This window comes from Protomyctophum parallelum (genome assembly GCF_964188405.1).
Source record: "Protomyctophum parallelum genome assembly, chromosome: 13".
Classification (NCBI taxonomy): domain Eukaryota; kingdom Metazoa; phylum Chordata; class Actinopteri; order Myctophiformes; family Myctophidae; genus Protomyctophum; species Protomyctophum parallelum.
The window spans coordinates 21,127,825-21,148,260 of record NC_139708.1 but is presented as its reverse complement, the minus strand read 5'-3'; the positions used below and the strand labels follow the sequence as shown (position 1 = coordinate 21,148,260).

At 41.0% G+C, this 20,436-nt stretch overlaps 2 protein-coding genes across 7 annotated transcripts in view; one reads left to right on the top strand and one right to left on the bottom strand.

The window, feature by feature from the left end:
• ints1 (integrator complex subunit 1) overlaps positions 1–12,235 on the bottom strand; it is a 51,685-nt gene extending 39,450 nt beyond the window's left edge. For 4 of the 6 annotated variants that reach the window (XM_083779983.1, XM_083779986.1, XM_083779987.1 and 1 more), the window contains exons 1-3: positions 1,805–1,932; positions 1,235–1,363; positions 179–466 (exon numbers count right to left, since the gene is read on the bottom strand). In XM_083779983.1, coding sequence (XP_083636109.1) covers positions 179–466; positions 1,235–1,289 — 343 coding nt within the window. In that variant the 5' untranslated portion in view covers positions 1,290–1,363; positions 1,805–1,932. Of the gene's footprint in view, positions 1–178; positions 467–1,234; positions 1,364–1,804; positions 1,933–12,122 lie in introns of those variants that run through there. The other 2 variants (XM_083779985.1, XM_083779984.1) reach the window with 2 other exon arrangements.
• On the top strand, positions 9,470–19,977 carry mafk (v-maf avian musculoaponeurotic fibrosarcoma oncogene homolog K). The gene is made up of 3 exons (XM_083779989.1): positions 9,470–9,606; positions 14,903–14,981; positions 15,120–19,977. Exons 2-3 carry the CDS (start codon positions 14,946–14,948, stop codon positions 15,552–15,554), a joined length of 471 nt encoding a protein of 156 aa, XP_083636115.1. The 5' UTR covers positions 9,470–9,606; positions 14,903–14,945; the 3' UTR covers positions 15,555–19,977.
• Positions 19,978–20,436: the final 459 nt, after the last annotated feature.

Below are 20,436 nucleotides of genomic sequence, written 5' to 3'. Positions count from 1 at the left end.
GCAGGGCAGACACTGGGGTGGCACTTGGGGAGGCACTGGGGAGGTACTGGACATTTCATATCACACACACACCATGATTCACTAGCCCCCTCAACAACAAAAAAATACCCCCTGGCTATGCGTCGCGTACCCCTAGGGGTCCGCGGACCCCACTTTGGGAACCACTGATCTACAGTACCTTCAATAGGAACCACTGATGGCTCCTTAATGGAGGGTGATATCGCCCTCTTGTCCACAGCAGCAACCTCAGCGAGTCGGCCCAGGGCACTCACTGGAGGTGTGGAGGACAGCTTGGGGCGCTTGGCTAGGCTGGATATCCCCGAAGAAGACGGGATAGAGGAAGAAGACTCTCTTTTACGGTCCGCCGGTAAGCCTGCAGGTGCTGGCTTCAGTAGAACAGCAGGTGCTTTGGACTCTCCCCCACCTTTCGACCCCAGAGCTATGAAATCCCCCGTTGGAGGATGCCCTGGAACAAGAGCACAACATTATGAATCGCAGGATTACACCTTCTGTCCTCAAGCCCTTGGATACAGTTTATAATTCTGCTCTGCGATGTGTATCTGGTGAACCTAATAGAATTCATCACTGCATCCTATATGACAGAGTGGGTTGACCTTCCTTGGCCGACAGGCGAAATAAACACTTGAGGGTTGCACACATCCAGTCCCTCGCTGGTGCTGGACTAAAGGTTGATACAGTGAAGGAGGAAGGGAAGCCCTTCCTTCTTCATTGAAATAAACACTTTTAAAGCAATTGATGGGACTTTACCGTTGTATTGGAATCCTGTAACATAAGTTACGTAACATGCTGAGTGCTGACATGCTACAGTTACTGGCTCAAGTCACAACTAAAGGTTCAATGGGTTCTCAAAGGTTACGAAGGCCAACGCAAGTCCAGGTCCATGCAAGTATGCAAAAGGAAATGAACACTGACCTGGCCCAGCCGGCACAAATCCCTAGTGTCATACCCCATGTGTACATGAGTTGTTATTTACATACTTGTGTATTAATGGTGGTGTTGTCTATCTATGTGAATGAAACAAGACAATGACATATTCCTATATCAACTCTGTTGAAATAGCAATAAATGGAACACTAAAGATGAGTAGTAGTATGAGATGTAGTTTAATGCTTTCCACATATTGCTATTGTTTCCATGTCAAACAGCAGTATATATAAACAGCAGTCAAACAGTGAGTATATATATATACTCACTATGTAATATTATTACATACCTGATGGTTTTGCAGTGCTGGGGCGTCTGAGTGTTGTGGGCTTGGGTCGATTCATTATGAATCAGTCCGTGTGTTGCTGTGTGGCCCCGAGCAGGTTAAATACTGTCCATCAACATTAGCTAGCCAGCTCTGTAACAAGAAACATAATTTAATGTTAGCTGAACCATTACACACATTTACGCAGAAGTACTATATAGTAGCGAGCTAGGCATGGTTCATGACGCTCGTATTAATATATATAATCATCATGTGATACAGTCATGTTTCAGGGCTAGTAGCGAGCATGCTATTTAGATCAGACACTCAAAATGTCATTCGATCATAGCAACATTATGACATGACTGTTCAAACCTAGCAGTCTGGTACTGGTAGCTGTAATGTTTATGCCAAAATCATAAAACAACGACTTCATAATTCATATGAAACAATGCCACGAATGATGCTAATGCTAGCTTAGAGTCAGTGTAGTGATAGTCATAGCAACTTAGCAGTGAAACTTCAGCTAGCATTACATTACAGGAGTCAAAATAGTAAGCCTAACAGCATAGCTAAAAGGAAGAAACACTGAACTTTACGTGTTTTTCTTTCTTTCGGGTTCATTCAATGTTGTGTCGTGTTTGTTTATATTCCTGTAAAACAGTTAACACCAGGTTAACACCGATAATCAACTATGAACTGAGCAGTGAGCACTCTTCTTCTGAATCTAAATGGGTCGCACTCGCACACACCAACATAAAAAGCGCTCGATTACTGCCATCTACCGTAAAGGATAATACATGTCACACAATGAAACGGCTCTATATTCTGATAGTAACTAATCATTGATATAGCCAGGCCTCCCTGTCTCTCCAGCTCAAAAACAGTAAACAGAAAATGCATTTTGGGATAGGCCTACTTGTATTCATTCATACAGTACATACTCTCATGATTCACTGAAATTGGCACCCTCCAAATAGCTGGACTGGAGCGATGGGGAGACCCCTGTGAGGCTGTGACTGACCATACATTTAGTAATGTAGGAAATTGAATATTTGTTTTATCGACCACTATTTGGGAAATACGTGCACTAAATGACCTGGTGACGTGCATTCATGCATCCATATCCGTGGATATGCATATGCTCCTGAGGAGGAGGATTCTAAAAACGACTTATAAATCCTAAAGCCTTGTTTATACTTCACTGTGCAACGGTCCTATATGCTGGAAAATAGCAGATATGCAAACTCACAGCACATCTCATTCAAGACCATTTTTGCCCTAAGAGATGCAGAAATTAACTAGAAAAAGTGCCCTTCTGGGCACAGGTCTCCACCAGGAGAATAGGAGATTGTGTGATGTTTGGCAAAATGTTTAGGAGTAATTTAAACATGTTTGTTTGGGTTTGTGTGTGTGTGTGTGTGTGTGTGTGTGTGTGTGTGTGTGTGTGTGTGTGTGTGTGTGTGTGTGTGTGTGTGTGTGTGTGTGTGTGAGAGAGACGCAACTTGGCCTGTTGTAGCGCCACCATGAGGCTGATTTTAAAAATGTCAAGTGGCATTTCTTCCTCAGCCTAGTGGGAATCCGTGGATATGCACGGATTGGATATCCGTGGATATGCTCCTGAGGAGGAGGATTCTAAAAACAACTTATAAATCCTAAAGCCTGTTTATACTGTCCAACGGTCCTATGCTGGAAAATAGCAGATATGCAAACTCACAGCACATCTCATTCAAGACACTGAACTTGCAGATCTGCCTTTCTTTACCTATAACTGGCAGGTTAAGTGCTCTGGAAATATCCTCTTTAATGAAACTGCGGGTGCTACCCCCATCTAATAGGCACCTGGCTACTTGGCTTTGCGTTGGTGCATCTATCCAAATGGTAGCTGTCTGCAGTAATACTGTACTATTGTCAGAGTTGCTTGCTACACTACTAACTGCATCTGCAACACTGGTCAGCCTGTCTGTCGTTGCCGTGGTCGGCGCGTCTATCATGCGCTGTATAGCAGGTATTGACTGGCTGTTGGATTGCAAACTGTTTTGTGGTGTATGTCACTCTTCACAGTGAATGCCCTGCGTTCTACAATTAGGCCTACGCGCGGCATGCTGAGAGATAACAAAAAAGATAAGGATAATAGGAATATTCTGAGTTTCAACAAACTGCAGTTGAACTTGAGCCAGGCTCTGTTTCACTCTCATCATGCAGTTGAACCAATCCATGCTGTTCCTCCGTCTGAACACTGGGTGGCAGTAAAACACATGCTATTGTATAAACTTCCTCCAGAAAGCTTTTCAAGCAGGAGGAATACGCCTCAAGGGATTCCTTTATATTATAAGTTTCTCTTTTGTTCTTTTTTTCTCTTTTTCTTCTATCTTTTTCACATGGATCACCTTTAACCACTAAGACAAGCATCTCCCTTTTACACTAACCTTGCAGAGTAGGTATAGTTATAAATGTATTGTAATTGTATCATATTACTGTTCTTCCTAGAATTGTGGGAGAGTGTAATGCTAACCTTATTTCATTTCCCAGAGGTCATATCTGTGACTGACCCATATCCCATTACTCCTCAGGTCACTTTGTTGGCTCTCGATAAATATAAAAATATATTTCTAAAGTAGGCCTACTTCTTATTGTTTACAAGGCTACAAATGGTTTCACTCCTGAATACACCTCTAACCTGAATTTGACCTGCTTACTGCCAATAAATAAACCAATCACAGACTTCTCAGATCATCACGTCTGCTAAACTGTACAAATGTACAAAATGTAAATCTGGCAATGGTGCATTTAGTCATTATAGGGAACTACTCTCTGAAACAAACCATGATGACCTGAGTGGTGTGACTGTGTGAGTGTGAGTGTGTGCGACTGTGCGTGCGCGTGTGCGCGCGCGTGCGTGTGCGTGCATGCGTGGCGTGCGTGCGTAGTCTGTTATGAGATGCTCAAGGGCGTTTGGGGAAGAGTTTCTTTCTTTCTTTTTACTTTTAATATTAAACATACGGAGATTACTCTGTATGAAATGTGCAATACAAATAAAATGAACTTGACTTATTCAGAGAGATGATGGCTGTATACCAAACAATACTGTATTGTTGCTGTTCCCATGGATGTAATGGTAGAGACTGGGAGTGAAGCTCCATTACAAAACCACATTGGCCCCAGTTTATCAGATTTCATTGTGTTTCAATTATGGTCGACACTAAATTGCACTATGCAGTAGATTTTCCTTAATATGAAGCTTAAAAATCACACCTGTGTGAACTGAGCGGTGCAGGCTGTGTGTGACGTATGTGTGACCCGAATGCGTGTTTTTGATTGATTGATTGAAATATTTATTAACAGTTTGCAGAATTACAGTAAATTTCAAGCACAACTCAATACAAAGACTGTTAACTGTGAGTGGACGACCCAATAAAGCATTACACTTGTTTACAAGAGGGTCCACCTTGTTCAATTCATTAAAAAATTTAGAGACGTCCAAATAGGCACTTCTATATAGCCAAAGAACCGAACAAGAATTCATCATAAAGGAGGTAAAAAGGGAAAAGAAACATATACAGTGAGGGGAAAAAGGGGTTGGTGGGGGTCTTCAGATTTTACGGGGGCCAGTTTCGAATTGCAGCCGTCCGTATGTGCCCTTTGAGAGCGGTTTTGAAGGAGTCAAGGGATTTGCATGTCTTAATGACTTTTGGTAGGGCGTTCCACATTTTGGTGTGACCCGAATGCGACCCCAATCATCTGCAGGGGTCAATGGGTCATGCTACAAACAGACAGACAGACACACACACAGCCCTTTATTGGAGCGGTGTGTACTGCTCAAACATAAATTACATATAATGCTCAGGTGACCTCATGACCTCAGATCTCTATCCCTATCTTGCACACACACACGCATAAAAAATGCCATGAAGAATAAATAACTTGTAACTGTAACCATTAATCAGTGAAATGAAGTCAGTCACTCTACAGTGCAGAGACATGGAGGACCACTGTGGACACCACAAATCCAACACCTGTCTGCGATCAATCCTCCAGATCCGCTGGCCTAACACCATCAGCAACAAAGAACTGTGTCAAATGTCAACGCACCAACCAAAAACCAGCAGAGGAAGAGATCCTCAAACGGCATTGCATTGGAGATGGATAGGCCATACTCTACCTACAACCACAATACAGTCCATCAAGTGGAACGAGAGGTCGGCCACGAAACACCTGGTGCAGAGACCTGGAGGCAGATGTCAAGAGAATGGGAGGTGTTGGCTCAAGACCGAGATGCTTGGAGAACTCTTGTAGATGACCTAAGGACTTTAGGAGGGTACCCCCCCCCCCCCCCCCGGCTCTAAAATAGGAGTATGAATCGCGCCTAAGCCCCAGAAGTGGTTGGAATCATTTTGAATGTGAAGCAAATTCCGTAACGACTAAACAATTCTCATAAGAGGTCTGTAGAAGCCCTCTTCACCAAAAAAAGCCTATTAACAAGCTCTCAAAGCATTGCAGCACATGTTTGCGTCGAATATTTGTATTGCCAAACGTTCACCCCCAGTACAGGGATGCTACCGTTCATGTGGTTAAAGAGCTGTGTTATTGGCTTTAAAGAACTATACTGTAGTCTGGTACTGCTACAGAGAGTAACTTTACTTCACCATGTGTTCATGCGACTTTAACGTGCCAACGTATTACGTAAAGTGTTTTCAAATTAAAAAGCAGTTCAGTGAAGTCAGTGGAATGTTTAGTCAGTGTTCTACTTTTAAATCCCGTGTCACTCATACGGCAGGTCCGCAAATCTGTGAAAACAATTAGGTTTAAAGAAGTCGTCATAATACTTTAAAAACTATTTGTTTGATCCTTTACTGTTTTCTCTGGTATCTGTACTTGAGTGGTTTTTTGCATCTATTGCACTACATACATAGACTTTTTTACTCCAATACATTTCCCAGTGCTCAAATACTGTCAATGAAAAAACGTGTTTCCTTTCAAAAGAAAATAGCGAGCAAGCTCTTATTGCTGCCAGCATGTTCAGCCCAGTCAACACGTCATTACCAAGATGGCAGCAGCAGATGCAGCTCTTCCCACGATGATGAAGAGCCAGCTGTTCATCACCAATGGGTGCTACAATGTTACGTGACTCTTAAAGTGTACAAATTTCAATCAATCAAACAATCAATAATAAAATACCCATCAGGACTTTACCGAGTAGCCTATGGGATCGAAGGGGAGATTATTATCATCTGCAATGTCTTTGTATGGTGTGCGGGTGGATGAAATTTAAGCATTCAAACATTCACCCATTTTAAATGTTATTGTCTTTTTATGTCCAACTAGAGCTAGATCCTCTACAGCGGTGCCCGTTGAGCACTGGCCTACTTGGAATGATGCAAGTTGGAAATGCATGCCCCACCCAGATATGATGTCTGTGTCCCTTTTATGTCCATTTATGGAGTTATTTGTCAGGCATGCCCAAATATGGAGTCTATGCAGACGTCAGCTCCATATTATGGACACTGGTAGGGGCCCTGTCCAGAGCCCGGACAGAGGCCTTTTTGGGGCGCTTCTGGACAACCGTGGGTCCGACCGACTCGACACCGGGCACTGCAACCCCTGTGGTGGGGTGGAACGCGTGTGACAGCTTTGAAGTCGGTGGGGTGAACGGTTCTCAAGTTACGTGGATTACAACAGTACACACACACACACACACACACACACACACACACACACACACACACACACAGAGAGAGACCTGCTGCATTTATACTAGAGTTAAATATGTAAGACAGTACCATATACAGTAGAACAAACACAATGGTATTAACAAAACAATGTCCATAGCAAAGTACCAACATCAATAGGGTTCATCCTGCAATAGTTAGGGTTCATTCTCTCAGGAGCAGTTTAACGGCAATCCGTTTACATCTTAAGGTATTTTTTTATTTAACCTTTATTTGACCAGTAAAAGCACATTCACCAAAATCAGTAAAGCCCTCCTCTAGGGAGCAGGATTCACGGCAATAGAGGGTATGAGCATACATAAAGTGAGTGACAAATCAAGTGGCAAAGTGAGTGGCAAAGTGAGTTTAACGTTGTTTAACGTTGTTTAATGATTGTTGTTTAATGATCAGATTTTCTGTTTGGATGTATGGGCTGTCAAGGTCAGAAAGTAGTTTTTTTGCCACTCAGTAGGCGTTCCCACATAACTTCTAGATATGATGATGATGTGACGCGCATACCCTCTCTATTCACCCATAGCTTGTGTCCAAGTAGAGATTTTGGCATAGTGGTGACACTAAAGGACAGGACCATCTGGGGATCAGGAAGCTGCATGGCAAATTGCATGGCGATCTAGCCAGTAGTTTTCCAGATATGCTGTTTGGGACCAAAGTGGTGGATGGATGGATGGACTAACATGTGTCACCCGTCACCCGTGATCCGCCACCACTAATGGGGCTAAAAAGTGCAAGAAGTTAACTCAATTAAGTCACCCAGAACACAGGGTGAAGTGCATGATTACTCATCTGATGAAGTTTATTTGCCTCCTACTCAAAACATACTCAAAAAACGTACTCACATGAAAGAATTCAGCACGCCATCACAAGTCTATAATTAATTCCATATGTCTCCCTCAGAGCGAGGAAGATTCATCTGGTGAGTCACTAGTGGTAATCCACATTCAGAAATGGTCACTGTCGGGCAGAAACCTTGTATGTCCAAATTTAATCTGTTTGTTTTTGTTTTTCATAAATGTATTTACAATAGATTCGAGATTTTTTTTAAAGTATCGATATTTAACTAATGAAAAGTACTGACAAGAGCTTTACTACAGATAAAGTGTTTCCCCCAAGTAACGGTTTTATTTTGGACAAGGTTTCCGTCTGACAGTGTCAAAATGTAAAAACATTACCATCCAGGACTCCAGGCAAAAAGTCCCTGTAAACGGAATACATTCCCAGGAATTACACATTTCCAGTTTGAGGATATCTTTCTACATTGTGCAAGAGACTGGACTGAAATAATAATGGGGACTGGACATCCCGTTAGTCCGACATCTGTGACCGGTTAAGACTTGCGCGTGGTTATGGTTAGTAATGTCAGAATAAATATTCACCCTCTTTCACTTTCCCAATTTACAGTATTGTTCAATGTCACATATTTTTCTTTAAATCTAGGTACACAAACTAAAATGTATAAAGAACATACATTTTGATGAATGAATGAATGAATTTGATCTTGCATTACATCATCACATGCTCCTCCAACAATCATCAACAACATAAAAGAACATCTGACATGAAATGACATCTGTACACATCCTATGATCAGAGTCACTGTGTGTGCGTGGGTGGTTGCATAGTCCATGTGACAGTGTATGTGTGTGGGTGGGAACCTGGGAGGGGGTATTATGATCACACAGTCAGTGTTGTTGGGGGAAGGGGGCACAGTCCAAGTGTGTACATGTGTGGGGTGGCGGGTGGGGGTTTGATCACCTCCTCCGTCAGTTGAACAGTGTTATAGAGTGAGGAACAAAATAGTACAGAATAGTATACATAATATAATTATGCAAAATATGTGACATAAAGCTCCAAAGCGGTAGTGTATTGATGTTGGATTTAATTTTAGGATTAACTATTTGGTGGAAATATGCTTGATGCTGTCCTTATCCTTATACATTCTGCTGACTTAATAGCTAATTTTCTCTTAGTGGTCAATTTCCCAAGAATAGCTTGACATTGCAGGCAACAGTGCACCTAAAATAACAGAAATCCTGTGACTCCTAGTCTACTATGGCACATACTCTCCTTTGGAATGGAATGCTACTGCTGTTCTGTTCTCAAGTCTGACCTTAACATTAGTCTACTTATGAGAGAGGGGGAGGGGGTTGCCACAGTTTATTTCATTCAATAAACTTAATCATTGTCTATCTAAAACACAATGCAAAAAGGTAGGCAGGAAATTTCATTTTTAAAATGAATATCTCCTCTGATGTTGTTCTTAGTATAGGCTAAGTCTAGCCAAGGCTTTAATACATTATGAACCGAATATTGTGTAGAGATAAGTTTCGTAAACTAAGCAAAAAACATTCACCAGCTGTATCTATCTTCTATTTATGGCCTCCCAAAGCCCCCCTCTCTCACTCTGATTCACGTCAGCAGAAAGCTATTTTCATGAATGGAGGGGGCGGTCACGAGGAATTGGTGACGTGAGTGGTTGCGGAAGCAAAGCGTGGAATGTTGATACATTGTTGTTGTTTTGTAGTTAATTTAGTACGCGGGGATACGTTGCTGGTCGCACGCGGGACGCTTTCAGCGCTTCTGTCACAAGTAAACTTCAAGACTTCTTCAAAGGATTCTTTACTTCACAAGTTTTTACGCAATCCCGTCACAGATATCCGCGATCAAAAGGTGAGGTTGTTTTTGGGGATATGTTTTGACATTCCTTTCTAAATTGCTCAAGTTCTCATGGTGACACATTAACGCATGTAGGTGGTCTTATTACATGCAGCCCATGTCGTACACATATAATTTAACTACTTGTAAAAACATAGTATTTAAAATTATCTATAGATTATGGAATGTTGTAGTCCTTTTGGACACGTGTGTATCGTAAAAAATGACAATTGTGTCGGGCGCGTGGAAGATTAAAATTATTTATAGAATAATTATTAGTATTATTTATACAATAATTGTACTTGCCCGAATATGATAATTTAATCCATTACGCTTTAGGCAAATTATCATATAATTATTAATCAATGTGGGCCAATATTTGGCTATTATCTAATTATTACAACACTCGAGTTAGCTTTTTGGAAGAAACGATGTGAAGTGAAGGATATTATAACTTTAGGCTATATTTAAAGTAACGTAGGCTATATAGCCACGTGTGTTCCCTTAATTATCCAGAAGCTGGTTTATTGCGCGCGCATTTCCTATATGGCAAAATATTGCTACTTTTTGACATTAGGAAACAAACAACACGTGGTCTGCATTTTAGACTAGTGGGACAAAGGGCACGGCGATCGTGAAGTGCGATCACCAGGACAGGGCTGGGCGAGAGAAACGCGCGCCGGCGAGTCTCCATCGCGGCGTCGCTTGCCGAAAAGAGCCGATTTACAAGCTACTATATGAATGAAGATGAAATAAACCATTATAAATGTCCCGAAACGCGCCTCCTTCACAAAACTCTCAAAAGGAGCCTTTGTCTTCTGAGTGGGACAGAAGACAGTTGGAGATGAATGATGACAGAAAGGTGTGTACTGTATAGCCTAACTGTAGGCCATCCAGGAAAAAAACTATGTGGATGATATAATACATTATTTACTAAGCAATTACACTATTACTCAGCAGCATGATTGGAGTGTCAACACTGCTGCCCCCCCCCCTTGTTGTGCTGATTTGACAGTTTTCCCCACATTTGTAAACGGTTATTTTAGTAGGTTGTATAACAAATTACGAATTTGACTTTCCTCTTTCCCCCTTTGATGGTATGAGATTGTTTGATTGACCATTTTATACCTTGAAATGTAGGCTAGGTTCTATTAAGTATTACGTGCTGTGTTTGTTTAGAGAAACGCAGGCAGATGTGTGTGCAATCCTCGTGGGGTTGACATGTGCTTCAATCAATGTGATGACGTCTTCATCAAATGATGAAGTTAGGCTGACTCATAACAACTCGGTTGTCAGACAGTGACTGAAGACATAAATGAGAACTTGAATGTGTATAATAATCCTAATTTGCTACTTAGTGTTGTGTTTTAACTTAGTTGTGAACTTGCAAAGGATGCAGCAACCAGCAGCCTACTTTACTGGTGTTATTTGTGGCTGAGTGCTGTGGAAGTGAAACAGCAGGGATTAGTGTATTATGGAATGACTCCCAGCCAGGGAATGCATGTTTGTTTATTAGAATTTGTTTCATTATTTTTCTGGGTTATTTTTTATAACATGGTGTTTTGATTAATGACATTAAGGTGTAGAAACTACAGGCTAAAACAAATAGAGATGTGTGTAGCCTACCAAACCAAACTGGGTTATATCCAGTCAAACTGTTCCACTCACTCACTCGGGCCACTCTCCTGTATGTCCTGGCTGGGGCTCGGTACACATACATGCTGCTCATCACATCACCACATATCGACCGAACATCGTACCCTCTCACTCTGCCACCCACAATGATGCACTTCCTGTCCATCCCTGCTTTTGTCTTTCTGAGAGTTCCTGGATTTAAAACCAGCGTTCTAACCACATTACACACAGGGGGCTGTGGATGGACCGATGGACTAAATGGAAATGCTTAGTGTTTTTGTTTTGTGGAGATTATGCTATTAAGATGAATGCTATAAATATAATTTACCCCTTCATTTACTGCTTTTCAAAGCTCTAATGTGATATTTAAGTAGTAGAGAGTGTGTGTGTGTGTGTGTGTGTGTGTGTGTGTGTGTGTGTGCGTGCGTGTGCGTGTGTTGCTCACAACCTGTCATGTCCTCAGTTTGGAAGGAAAATAAACATCAAATTAGTTATAAGACGTGAAGCCCTGCTCTCTTGTTGGCATTTCTCACTGGAAAATGTGAGCGGTAATCTATTTTCTTTCCCAAGAGTATTCCCTTTCCACTTGTAGCAGCTGAGCTGATCACCTGATTAGCAAAAAAACGGGACAGGTATTTCCTTGTTTTTTTTGCATATTTGTCATTCCTCAGAATCCCTGCATCGTTAGTTGGGGAATAGCTTTGCTGAGGTATTAAAGCTAGATCTCCTCCCTTTCCGCAGAAACGTTCTGGTACCAATGGCAACCATTTCTAAGGTTCTCTGTACTTTTCCTTCCTCCCTCTGAAACAACGGGATTTTCCAGGAAACGTCAGTTTGGGAGGGTGTGATTCCCTGCCGCTCGCCATCGTTTTTTACCAGTAAACAGCATGACTCACCCCTCAGCTATGTTCTCCATTTCCTTTACATAATATCCCACCAAAATGTGCTGCGCTGGAGAAAGCGTAGAATGCAGCAACACCCCAGTCTGTAGAATAATCTCTCCACCTCCCTGAGAAAACAGAGAAAGAGAAGACATTGTAAGCAGAAGGCAGCGCTTGCTTTCTCAGAGGAACTTTGAGCAGCTGTTTGTGTGAAGGCAAGCAACTTCCACTCGCAGCGGAACCAAATCCCAAAACTGAGAAATGAAAAGGCGAAACATGAGTAAAATGATTGTAACATACTCAACAGTACTCAATGTAATCATTACCAGTCATGATTAAAAACAGACGTGAGTTTGAACAAATACTTACGACTACTGTATAAGAAACTAAGTGAAGTGAAGATCAGTGTGAACTACAAGGAGGTTTGCATATCCCTGACCTATACAGACTATATTTTGGAACATATGCAATTACGCATGAGACACTTTGGAATTCCAGACATTTTAAGAATTTTGTAGGTTTTACTAGTGGGATTGGTTAAACTCCACCCCCACATTTGGGTGCATTGCAGGACATATTCTGACTGCATTTTTACCCAAATGAAGATTTGTGTGCGTTTTTCTTTTCCCTTCAGGAATGTGGTTCTTTCAACCATTATTTATCCATTGTCAATGGCTTTTCTTTGAAGTGTTTTCTGATAATCATTCTTTTAACATTACAGTGAAAATAAAATAATGAAATCAGGAGAAAATATTACAATCAAGTTAATTATAGAATATAATATAATTGTATGAAATTGTACGAAAATAAATACATTTAGCCTTGTAGCATATGTTCTAGTCCTCTCTGAAGCAACTTGTGCATGTTGATCTGGAAGGCTCTTCCTGGTGGTATTTGCAAAACATAAACACATGTATAAAGAATTCCAATGTGGCCTCTTAGCTAAAGATTGAGGCCTCTTGTATGGAGAGAGGGAGGGAGGCCCCACACCACTTTTCCAAAATCCTTGCAAGGAATACACCCAGGGACCCCCTCTGACGCAACTCTGGCTAAAGCAGGCTGTTTGGGTCGGCGTTGCTGTCGAGGAATCTTTGTTTGTGCCTGTGTTTCCGATATGGCTTTCCAAGTTCTGCACCATTACAACAATATAGTAATTGTGATTGGAGAACAAATTATTTTGATGCAGTTTTAAATGGATCATAAAGTCACTAGTATACACAGGAATGCATGTGGTTCTTGGTTGGATTCATCAGTTCAATTGGGGGATGATCTGTTTATTTTCTCTGTCAGGACTATCTGGGGCTCTGTTCCTTTATTATATGCTCATGGCTAAAACAGCATGGACACAAGGTGGCTGTCGCTGTTCTTCCAGTGATGTTAGGATAAGGATAGACCTTTGTTAATCCCACGGGAAATTCAGTCATAGCAGAATGTTGCATGCATGTTGACAGAAGGATAATGGATGACTAAGTGTATAGTATTAAATATAATTAATCCAGATGCATTAAACACTTTGTATTGCTTAAATTATAATTTCATATTTTAAAAAGAGAAGAGAGTAGCAGATGTCAAACTTGAACTGCAGATGGAACTGCACATCAGCAGTAATCACAGCACGAGAGCCGCACAAAATATTTGCCCTCTTACTGAGATATCACTTATCGCATGCTCACTTAAATTGTTTAGCTGGCAGAAATTTGTGTCAGCACAAGCGAGCTAAATATATCTGCTCGAGTTAAATAAGGGCATATGGCCGCTCGCTCGCTCAGGAAAGCCCAGTGTAAGAGGATCCAACAGACGAGACAGCACTAAATCTATGGGAGTACATTGTCTCACAGCGAAAATACACCAGTGACTAGAAAGGAAACTATTCCTCTGTGACACTCTATCTCCAGGAATGTTCCACATGCGTATCTGCTGCCCTGTAAAGTTCAGCATACCTTTAAATGTTATACTGATGTGATGGCCACTTTTACTGCCGCTGTCTGTGATGACGAGACACAGTGCTGAAGAAGAATGGCCTACATGGGTCTCGGGATGGTAACTGTTAAAAAGAAGACCACAGTCTTTTTGGAAACGTGGAATTGTATATATCCTACTGTACATTTTGAGCCAATTGACCAACACAAGTTAGCCAGGCCTGTTTCGATCATCTATAGGTTTATGCCGGTATTATGAATTAAGACTTGTTTACCCCTTTTTGCTGAACATGTGATTCACACTCCCACACCCATTTGCAGGGTGTTTCCATGGCAGCGGTCTAGTATGGAACAGTGCACTCGCAGTAAGCCTGGTCTTCAGGTCCTGAAATGGAGCCTTGGGGGGATGTGTGCCTCTCACAGGATCATAGCACAGTGATCTCTCTTTTTTTGGCCATGGCAGTAATCTCAGAAGCATGTGGCTCATGGTACTGAATACAGAGGGGCCATTCTAAAAAACACTGACAAAATGGCTCAGGAAGACTGTTTAGGCACAGAGATGTATGGAGACATGGAGAGATGGGACAGAGATGTATGGAGACATGGAGAGATGGGGTCTGTTTCTAATCTTGCTTGGTCTAGTGAACTACATTGTTGAGGCCCTCCAGGAAGTAAATAAGGGCACACAACAGTGCTGCCATCTCATGGTATGGTATAGTGCTGCCCTCTGCTGGCCAGCTCGGTCTCTCTCACAGAGCACCATGTAATGTGATTCATTGTATGGACAAACATGCCTATATTATACATACAAACTAAACCTTGATTCAAATTTATTAGATATCTTTCACTAATTAATTCTATCATCTCTTTCCACAGCGTGACTTCTGTGAGACTCAGCCAAATTGTTCGCATTCAGGGTATGACGACTCATTTTAAACCGAGCAACGCTTTGAAGGCAAGTGTGAATATCAATGTTTCACGTTATGGCTGTGTTTTACTACTGTAGGTTTGATTCAATAATGAAGAGAGACAGGATCATTCCTCATGGCCGATTTAGTAGTATATAAACCACCACTTCTGATTTGCCCAGCAGGTTAAGAAGGAGGGAGAAAATGCCCCGGGGGTCAGCGACGATGAGCTGGTGGCCATGTCGGTGCGGGAGCTCAACCAGCACCTGCGCGGCCTGACCAAGGACGACGTGGTGCGGCTGAAGCAGCGCCGGCGGACCCTAAAGAACCGGGGCTACGCCGCCAGCTGCCGCATCAAGCGGGTCACCCAGAAGGAGGAGCTGGAGAGGCAGAAGATGGACCTGCAGCAGGAGGTGGACAAGCTGGCCCGCGAGAACGCCAGCATGCGGCTGGAGCTGGACGCGCTGCGGGCCAAGTACGAGGCCCTGCAGTGCTTCGCCCGGACTGTGACACGCGGGCCGCTCGCCCCCGGCAAGGTGGCCACCACCAGTGTCATCACCATTGTCAAGTCCACCAACCACAACAAGTCCAGCGTGAGCCCGTTCTCGGCCGCCTCCTAGTGTTGACAGGACTGGTGCTCTCTCCGTCACCCACCCGCCTGGTCCTTCCTGACCCCCAGGCTGACCCCACTCGTCCCGTACTGAGAGGAAGCTCAGTGTTTAGACTGAGGGATGGAGTGGGGGGCGGGGGCGAACTCCGTGTGATACGATGCTGCATTCACTACTCTCACACTCACCCTCTCTCTCTCTCTCTCTCTTTCTCTTAAATAATCAACATTGTCTGTGCACTGTGCGACCCCACCCCCACCCACCCCACCAGCACCGGCAGGGCTTTTGGGCCTCACTGACCGTACCTCCATGACTGTTAGCAGAGATTTGCTGTTACTCCAGGGTGAATTGTGTATGGCATGTCTTGCTATGAGAGCACTGGTGTAAGACAGCTCTGATATTTATGGTGTTATTGCGCATATTATACACACCATCAGAGAGGATAAGAAATGTGTATTACTTTGATGGCCCTTCCCCCCCCCCCCCCCCCAACAGTGTCTCAATGTAAGTTAGTTGAGTCATATAAGCTTTGCCTTAAAACAACCTGTGAGTGATTTCTGTAATATAGATACTGATGGTCACACAGTTTAACATATTAAGGAAAAAAAATCTTTAAATCTGTTCACTCAGCCAGTATGCAATGAAAACTGACCAATGTTGAACACCAACCAGGGCACCACGTGCATCCAATCATGCCAAATAGTTTGCTTAGCAATGAGAAAGTCGTGCTACAAAAAAGGGCACCCACTATACTTCAGTGAACTAATCAGGACCCTATAGGCTACTGGGAACAAGTTTAGTGACATGCTCATGAGCAAGTTTTTCTCATGTAAGCATGGTTCAGATTTTAGAAGAAGCCTACCTGATTCATCAAAAACCTGCTGCCCATTTCTCCAAGTAGCTCTTCTGCCTGTATGTTGGGCGAAAAATGGTTTAATCATTGTTTTAACAATGCAATTGAAAGGGGCTGCTGGATACAATTTATCTGAAAAGCATATAGTTGTTTTTTTTTTCAATGAAAGCTTAAGGTCATATTATGGCAAGTGCTATGTTGGAGGAACTGAAAGGATTTGCCGTTACACATTTGTTTGGCTTAGGAAGATTTGACAATTTACCTGGGTTCATCATTAAATAGCACTTACTCTAAAACTGCAAAGAAACAGTATAAAAGCTATACACATTCAGAAATAACCTAAAATCACAGGGTATCTGTGGCCTGTGATAGAGGAACATTACAAACAGAGCAGAGTGTTGCATTTCTGAAGTTATAGGGGTTTGACTGTATGAGGAGGACTATATTGTGTGTGGTCTGAGCACTTATTGCATAGTCAAGCCAAGTTATAACTAATGCCAGGGGGGGCGTATTTATATTATCCAGAGAAGCACTTATGATCTTTTTGCCTATTTCCTTCATATGCAATGCCATTTTTGTGGTAGGTAATCCATATTGGATAAACTGATAATGGGATCTGCTCTGACAAATGAAATGCAATGCAACGCATTTCTTGTATATTACAGACAAAAGCCTGTAAATCAGTGCTTTTCAGTGAGGCTTTAGATGTTTCTTTTTTTCGTTTTGTTTTACCTGTGAGAGAAGGAAACTCAACTCTACAGCTCTCAATTGCCTCCTTTGTCACTTTACATTGAGAACTCCGTCCACGTAAAAATCATTCCTACTGCTACGTCATGAGAAAACGCTGCTGCCGGTGTTGGTACTGTATCTGAAACTGTAGTAACGTACCTTTTATGACACAGACTCTTATGCAAGAGAACTCCTGACACCCGTCTCTAGACGCCATGGTGCAGTGAAACATGTTGCTATTGTGATTGCAACACGATTGAAAATGAAATTAACTTGAAATTAATTAAGTCATACTTACCTAGGATCCATTCCTAATGTGGAGTGAAGCCAAATAGAGATTGTTCACGTCAGGATTTTCTCTTTGCAAAGAGGACATGACTGTTCTTCCTCTGTTCCATAGCTGCAAAGAAAACTATGGGGGACTTTGCTGCTGTATCACCTGCTGAGATTGTAAGCAGGGCCATTGCTGTGCTCTTATTCTCATTTTGTATTTTCACTTGGTTTATATGTTGATACATCCATGTTTTCTCTTGATATTTAGTTTTTATATTATATACTATATCTATATTATATATACATACATATTTTTCTATATTTATGTCTTGTAATATCCTGGGAGTGGTGTGATCCAGTAATCATTCTTTCGAGTCAAATTAGTATTGTTGAACTTTCTTAGAAAAATAGTTGTATTCATGTATGACTGAACACTTCTTGTGACCTAATCCTGTTTTATGCATTGAACACCCTGTGAATAGACCTTCCCGCCACCTAACACTCATTTAATCTGCAATTTGGACAGTCAATGATTAGGTGTGTCTACAATATACACAATGCAACTGGATTATCTCTGCAGTCTGCACAACCTGACTCAAGTCATGGAAATGTATCTGGATTAACATTTAATGTTGTCCTTAACAACTTGCAATTCAGTTGAACATTATAGTGAAAAAGGCTATTCTCCTTTAGAAGCACAAACACCCAATATCTATAAAATGCTGAGGTGAAAGGTAGCGGAACAAATATCTATGCAAAGGAAAGGACCGTAACCGCAAAGATTATGCATATTTTAGGCTGTCTAGTTTAAATATTCGTATGACAAATGCTTCATACAAGTGAAGACGTAATGTGAACAGGTTTTTTAAATGACCAATATTCTATGGCAGAAATTCAGAGGTAAATTACAGGCTATGTATGCCGTCTGAGCTGAAATGTAAGCAGTAATGGTGTGGATGCCTTAGTTTAAGTGTTAATGGGATAATTTCATTTATAAGTAATAAGATATCATGTAAACCTAGTTAGTTATATTACAGCCGTTGGTTGAAGTATAGAAAGACTTGAGATCATGCTTTTCTAAAGAGGCTTGATTTAGTGCACAGAAATTTAAATGATGATGGTAAAGCTTTTGTGACAACCACAAAACCTTACCTGAAAGTAATTCCAGAGCTGCTAGACTGTCCACCCTGACCTTTATTCTATCAATGAACTGTATTCAACACGAGTATAGATCGAGGCAGTGGAAAACACAAATCTATTTTTATTTTTACACAAGTTCACTTTTTCAGCACATTAGGCAACACTAATGTGGTATGCTTATTTTGCTACACTTTTCAAAGCATTACAGTGACCTCTTGTGGTAAAGTTCCAAACCTAAATGCTTTGTTTTTTACCACTCAATACTGTTGTGTAAGTCAATTGGATACAAGGTGAATGAATGCCCTTTAGTCGTTCACCTTTGAAAGAAAACATTTAATGTCTTCAATCGATACAAATATATACAGTATATGTTCTGTACTTCAATAACAGAGACAAACCTCACTCCAGGTGAATTAAGTAAAGATAAAGAAAACTTGTTTCGATCTTCTGATAGGTGGCAATGAGACCTATCGGTCTCAGATATTCTTAGTATCAGTTAACAAAAGTCCATTTTCAAGTGTCTTATTTTTTTTGCATTAACAGAACTTAGGGAGTTATCTACGTTTTTAAAGGGAGCCCTGTTCGTCCAGTTGAACACAAGTGCTTGTCTGTTTAATGTGTTTTAAGACATTGCACTGGGACTGTTAGGATACCATTGACTTGCTCAGATTTCCAGACAAACGACAATGCAATTTTATAGAAGTTTGGGTTGGTAATATATGAGTACTCCTTCCTTGTATATGTCCTGTATGCAGCCTTAAAGATTTGTTATATTATCTCAGAGTTTGTATTCGTGTAAGTAAGCTCTCACACACACAAGCTTTCTCAGTCCTAAAAGCTATTTGCATTCAAACAAATCACCCTTGCAATACCCAAGTCTTCTACATTAAGTGAACTAAATTTCACTTCATTAAATTTCACAACAAGCTTCATAATACAGACATCAAGTCTTCATGAATTGGCCGTTTGGTTAGGGGTGAAAGAACTATGGCTAAATTAAATGGTATGTTGCATTCATCGTATTGGTTCGTATCTTTTAAGTTATACAATGGACTTTAAAGACAAATGGAATCTCCCATTATAGTCTCATGGCCGTGTATATTTGTATAATGAAGTGCTCACAGCCAATGGTGACTGCAAATGAGGATATTAAGGCAGCATAAACTGAGTATATGTAACATACCTTTCTGACTTGTCATTACTCTGCTCGTATATATATATATTATATTTATTACATTGATTTTTCTCTAATTTTATTTTCAACATCTAAATTATTTTATTTACATACATTTATTTACATATTGTCTCAAACTACACTCATGTACAAATAAAATCTGTATTGGTTTGTTATGATTGAAAATGAGGTAAATTATTCCTATACATACCGTAGGTCTGCTGTGTCTGTTTTTGTACTTTTAAATAAAGCTTTTACTCAATAAATAGCTCTCCTCGTTAAACTCTTTAACACAAATGTTCAGAATGGGGAAGAAAAATAAGTTTTATTTTTCATGCATGTAAAATATAAATAAGAAAGACAAATGATACTACTTGTAAAAAATACAATATTTTGAATTATGACTTTATTCCGAACTAATTCTGTCTGCTTTCCCAGAAAGGCAGCCATCATTGGCACAAAAGGGTATCAAAAGACTCTTCTCTATTGCATTGTAATATATGCAATATGCAATTAGATTCTACGCTAAAAATTGATACACATCTCTCCCTTAGTGACATAAACTTATAGAATTGATTGTCTGGTTGGGGAAAGGGGAAAAGAACACCCACACAAGTATACTAAAAACACTGTTTTAAAAAGGTGTTTGCACACTTTCCGAGGACGTAAAAGATTAAAAAAAACTAAAAAGCAACCTCACTTTATGCAGAATATTTCATCTGTAT

Bases quoted from the DNA above. Each gene is read 5' to 3' on its own strand.
- mafk (XM_083779989.1), top strand. From the start codon at position 14,946: ATGACGACTCATTTTAAACCGAGCAACGCTTTGAAG. The intron at 14,982-15,119 runs GCAAGTGTGAAT...TTTGCCCAGCAG, and splicing joins AACCGAGCAACGCTTTGAAG to GTTAAGAAGGAGGGAGAAAA.